General features: G+C 38.3%; 1 protein-coding gene across 1 annotated transcript; it reads right to left on the bottom strand.

The window, feature by feature from the left end:
• Nucleotides 1-3,015: 3,015 nt before the first annotated feature.
• On the bottom strand, nt 3,016-4,259 carry LOC121853386 (dynein axonemal heavy chain 3-like). The gene is made up of 2 exons (XM_042347451.1): nt 4,031-4,259; nt 3,016-3,341 (listed from the first exon to the last, which is right to left on the bottom strand). The coding sequence occupies exons 1-2, from the start codon at nt 4,219-4,221 to the stop codon at nt 3,050-3,052; spliced, it is 483 nt and encodes a 160-aa protein (XP_042203385.1). The 5' UTR covers nt 4,222-4,259; the 3' UTR covers nt 3,016-3,049.
• Between the last annotated feature and the right edge of the window lie 1,113 nt (nt 4,260-5,372).

Genomic DNA, 5,372 nt, shown 5'->3' with positions numbered 1-5,372 from the left:
AAAGTTTTACATTTACTGTATGATTTCATTATTAGATATGAATGTAACATTTTTTTAGACTGTGCTATCCTTTGTGTTCGGCTAACTACTAAATTTTTTTCGATTTCGAGTAGTAATCTGCACCTAACGCTATTTTCTCCATAAGCCCTGTTATTTCTATTACGCGAATTTCTATAACACGATGTTTTACAAGAACACAACTATCGCGTTATAGCAGAGCTGACTGTATCAATTAAATGAAGATGGTCCATTGATTTCTTGGAAATCTAAGAAACAGAATGTTGTAGCATTGTCCTCATGTGAAGCTGAATATATGGCTTTAACAGCAGCTATGCAAGAGGCTACCGTATATCACGGCCTATAAGGCGGCGGGGTGCATAAGACGCCCCCCCCAAATTTCCATTTAAAAAGTAGCTTTTGAGCTCTATTTGCTGTATAAGACCAGTACCCCAAATGTGACACTTACCCACTGACTCAGTAGTCCTTTACCAACCATCCTTGATTTTTTAAAATAAGGCCAATTCACTTCAAGTAATGTCATCAAATTATACTCGCTGGTGTAGTGTAAACACTAGTGACGTCACTGAAGCGTGGTGGGAGTGTTCCCTCGTCTGGGTGGTGTGACTATTTATACAACATGTGGTTCAACAGCAACCACCGTATTCTAATTGTGATGTTTCAATGAATTATTTATGGTGCATTAGGGTACTAGCCACTTCTGATGGGCTATAAATAGCCTTCTTTATCTCCCCTCCATCTCACCCTGAGCCAGACGGAAGGGTCTTGGTAAATAACATGTTTGCTTATTTTCCATTTACTTTAAATAGATTTACCGAATTATTTGTTTTATTTATTTATTTATAATATACTGTAATATATTAAACACACTGTAATTATTTTCTTTAATTTATAAACTGTTTTGCGACAAAGGAATGTTTTCCAGTAGTGTTTCATTAGGATTTGAGTGAAAAAATATTACGTACTTACACAATTGTTCCTCTTACTTTGACAACACAACATACATACAGTATATTATTTCTCAGTTTTGATCTTTTTTTTTAATTTTTGTATTTATTTATAGTTAGTTACTTAAAATAAGGCCAATTCACTTCAAGTAATGGCATCAAATATTACCAGCTGGTGTAGTGTAAACACTAGTGACGTCACTTGAGCGTCTGTAATTAACCGTCGATAGTTTCAAGAATTAATGCACTCATTTACTGAATATTCTTTGGAAAAAAATAAAATTTAAATCAATTATTTATAGGAGATAAATATTATTATGAGTAAATATACCGATACCGGTATGCATTACTGACCACCTCCACGGCTCCTCACTGGCAAATGGGGAGGGGTGTGTGATGATAGCTGTGTTTATTATAGGGGTATAAATCTCTTTTACGGTATGTTAGACAGGTTTATAATACATTTTTATTATTTTAATATACCGGTAATCTTAATTTGAATCCAGCTTGCCAAACGTAAGTTTCAGTATAAAATAATTAGTGGTAAGACCTTGTGAGTGGCTTACGATGTTTTCATCACCACTCTTGACACACTAAACCACAATATTTAAGAGGTAAGAATTTTAAACTTGGTGGTTTAGACGACCCCCTAACTTTGGGCAGATTTTTTTAATGTTCAAATTTCGTCTTATAGGCCGTGATATACGGTAATGTTTGTGTGTGCAAAATTAACAATTCAATTTGTTAATAATACGTGGAATATTAGAGGAGACGAGACGGCTGCCGGCATTGTTTATGTTACAGCTTACAAAACCAGTGACTGATTGGTTCTACATATAAAACTGAAGAAAATAAGACCCTGAGTTTAGCTGTAGTAAAATGAATGTAAAAAAATTAATATGGTTGTTTGAAGTACCTGTAATGTTATTTAATGTTAATAAATGGAACAATATAAGTAGCTAACCATTAATGGTAAAAAAAAAAGTGAGACTGCGCGTATGTAAGTGCGCACATGTGAAAACATATCTCATTACTCTACATAAGAATATGAAAGCAACATTTATTTACTGCTCATATATATTGAAGGGTTAAATGTTGTCCTCTGTATAGACAAGCAGAGAGAGAGCAGCCAGATGTAAACAAACCTTAATTTCCCGTGGCTTTGTTTTTTTTTTTTAAGGAGATTAGCCCACCTATGCATAAGTCACTGACCCACATTGGGGCCTGAGGGGCAAAAATTTAATACTCCTGTAATAATAATAATTCAGATAAGAAAAAAAAGAAAAGAAAGCTGCATATCTACCTATTGGACAAACTAAAATCGTTCCGGACCACGGGAGTTTCTGGACCACAGAATGCCGGACTAGAGAGGTACAACCTGCACTACAGACGGGTAAGGGGTGACCTAATTGAGGTGTAGTATAAGCATCTCAAGGGGTACTACTCAGTCGAGTGTTCTTACTTGGAGCTGGCAGACGCTCGCCTAACAAGGGGTCACAGCTCAAGACTGAAGAAGCCGCAAGTCCAGAAAACTGTGAGGGCAAACTTTTTCGGAGTGAGAGTTGTGAACTCTTGGAACATTCTACCAGATCACACTCACTGCTGCAATACCTAGCATCTGTGTGCACTTTTTCAAGTAACACTGTGTTCTTGCATACGTGAGAAAGTCTCTGGGCATATTTGTTAGCCTGTGATGTGGGCAGCAAACTTGGGAAATGTTGGGGAGGGACTGGATGGATGTAGTGGTGGTAGGGTTAGTAAACAAAGCATTTTGGAGGGACAGAGGTTGCTGATACAGGCTAATGTGTCTTGAGAGGTTACCATGTGCCATATTTTAAATATATTAATCCTTCTGGACCATTTCAGATGCTGTGGGAAATTTAAAAAGTCAAATTCATTGATCTACGTAATGGACTGCTCAGAGATGGTCACTCACGTACATGGATCTAGGAATATGACAAGTAAAGGGTTAACTAAAAAACTTTTGTTTCACAACACCTGAGCAGACTCATGCACATATTGCAGGTAGATGAACATATACTGTAGAAGGAATAGTAGTCTTCATAATATAATGATGACTAAGTCTACCATACAGTAATTCTATATGTTGAAATGGTTCTACATGCAATGTCTTTTATTTCACACATCTTTCTCGGTTCACACATTACCTCTCTGAGTTCCTTCCTCTTTTCCTCTAGCTTTTCATTCTGGGGGGCCAGTTCATGGTTGGCAGCCTCCAAAGCTTGTTTCTTGGGGGCGACAATCTTTATGACTTGATCATAGACAACCATGGCCCTCACCCATCGGCAGAGGCCCTCACAAGCCATTGATACCATACGTATCTTCTTTGGGTCAAAATCCGGGTGAGAGTAGAACCTGGCAGGAAGTAGAAAGTCCCTAAGTCATCCACTTCAGTACTCACACAGTTTTATGTGTCACTCAAGTCTTCTTTAAAGATAAAAGAGGGATTTTATTTTTTGTGATTTCTTGTGAAACAATAGTATGTATTTACCTGAGCATAAGATACATATGCATGAATAAGTAAATTAATGGATAAGTACATTTTAAAATGTCTCAACATTTATTTCCTTTACTTTTTGTGAGTTTATAATAGGTTTCAGGGTTAAAGTGGAAGAACACTCATTTCTAAATGTGACAGTAGGTAGTGTGACTTACACAGTTATTACTGTGTGTGTCATTCTCAAGGCGTCCATATTCAACAGCACTGTTCCAGCAACCAAGATTTTCAACTGTTATTTTACATTTTCATTGGGTGAAGGAAAATATACTGGTATAACAAGAAAATTTTCCAAGATGTAATCCGTCCTGAATAACCATGCACACTCTTGAGTGCAAGCATCAGGTAGCTACATGTTAGTACAGTACTGAGACAGTAGTAATGTTGATAATTTTTTACAGCATTTTATTTGTTCAATAGTATGAGTTTATTCATATCGGTCTGTCTGTCTCAACACCACTCTGATAGCCTCTGTCTTGGTCATACTTAATGGCAAAGATGAATTACCTAATGAATACCATATCACGGAAATAATGTTTGAACTTACTCGTTGCGGACGTGAGTGATAATCTTTGTGGGAATGTTTTCTTTGTCATAGTGCAGCAGGTTCTGGAGGAACTTCATATCCCCCAACAGCTTCTGAGATGGTGCCCAATAGTCCTCAATCATTTTTCCTGAGCCATTAGGGTCTGGCTTCCTCTCTGGCTTGAGGTCCAGCATTACACACACAGCTTCCATTACCTGACATAAAGCATAGTATTGAACTGTATAGTGCAGCATTGTTATTTTGGGTATTTTTACAGCTCTAGTAAAACATGAACACAAACATTGCATTAGAGAACTGGGTGATGAGAAACTTTACTGACCTGGGTGATGAAAAACATGAGATGGATGATGAGAAACACTGCATTACTGAGCTGGGTTAAGTTGTGTTAGGTCAGGTCATCTTAAGTTAGACTATGCTATCTTAAGTTACGTTATGCTAGGTTTGGTTAAAGTTATGTTAGGTTAGGTTAGGATAAAAATTACACAGACGTCTATGAAGATGACACATGGCTTCACTCTCCCTTGTTGATGGTATTTCTCATCACCCACTAGAACTAATGTAGTGTTTTTCATCACCCACTAGAACTATGTTTCTCATCACCCACTAGAATTGAAGTAGTGTTTCTTATCACCCACTAGAAATATGTTTCTCATCACACACTAGAATTGATGTTATGTTTCTCATAACCCACTAGAATTGAGGCGCTCAGCATTAGAGGGGGGGTGAAGTGACACTCTGGCCAAAATGCGTTTTTTGATGGATATCACTATTTTCACCCGTTGGATGTAACGCTCTAGCTAGAATAGAAATATGGTAGAAAGTCCTTCAAAATTAGGCGTGATTTTGCCTCAGGCCTGGAGCTACGTATCTGGCTGTGCGCTCAGTCAAAGAAGGTGGCAACTTCCCGTTCAGAGCGAGAGGAGCACGAGCCAATGACAGCGCGCCTCCCTCGGACCATACCCCTGAGGTAGCCAATCACAATGGATTTCCCCTTGCTATGTCACAGCTCCTCGGCCAATCCGCGCGCCCAGATGCTGCCTCCTTGTTAGTTTTGGTGCATTGTATAGCATAAGGAGGTTCAGTATACTTTCTATGGCTATTTTTGATAACTTTTCGGCGTAACAATGATGTTGTTCATCCACGGGTGTGTAAAATGCTGTGCAATATCTGCCCGATATTGGAGCAAGAGTTGAGTGAGGCCAGGCCTTCTGGTATAGGTTCAGGAGCACATTATTCCTGAACGTGTGTTTAGTGATGACAGTGCTCACGTGGACATCCTAGGAATGCTTGGTGATAGTGATAGTGATTTTGGTATACAGGTAGTTCTGCTATAAAGCGATAG

This window comes from Homarus americanus, unplaced genomic scaffold (assembly GCF_018991925.1).
Source record: "Homarus americanus isolate GMGI-L3 unplaced genomic scaffold, GMGI_Hamer_2.0 scaffold26126, whole genome shotgun sequence".
Classification (NCBI taxonomy): Eukaryota; Metazoa; Arthropoda; class Malacostraca; order Decapoda; family Nephropidae; genus Homarus; species Homarus americanus.
The sequence above is the reverse complement of the archived record's forward strand: the minus strand, read 5'-3'. Positions and strand labels throughout refer to the sequence as shown.

Coding starts and splice junctions, on each gene's coding strand:
- LOC121853386 (XM_042347451.1), bottom strand. CDS start 4,221: ATGGAAGCTGTGTGTGTAATGCTGGACCTCAAGCCAGAGAGGAAGCCA. Junction 3,342..4,030: donor ATCACTCACGTCCGCAACGA/GTAAGTTCAAAC, acceptor ACTTCCTGCCAG/GTTCTACTCTCACCCGGATT.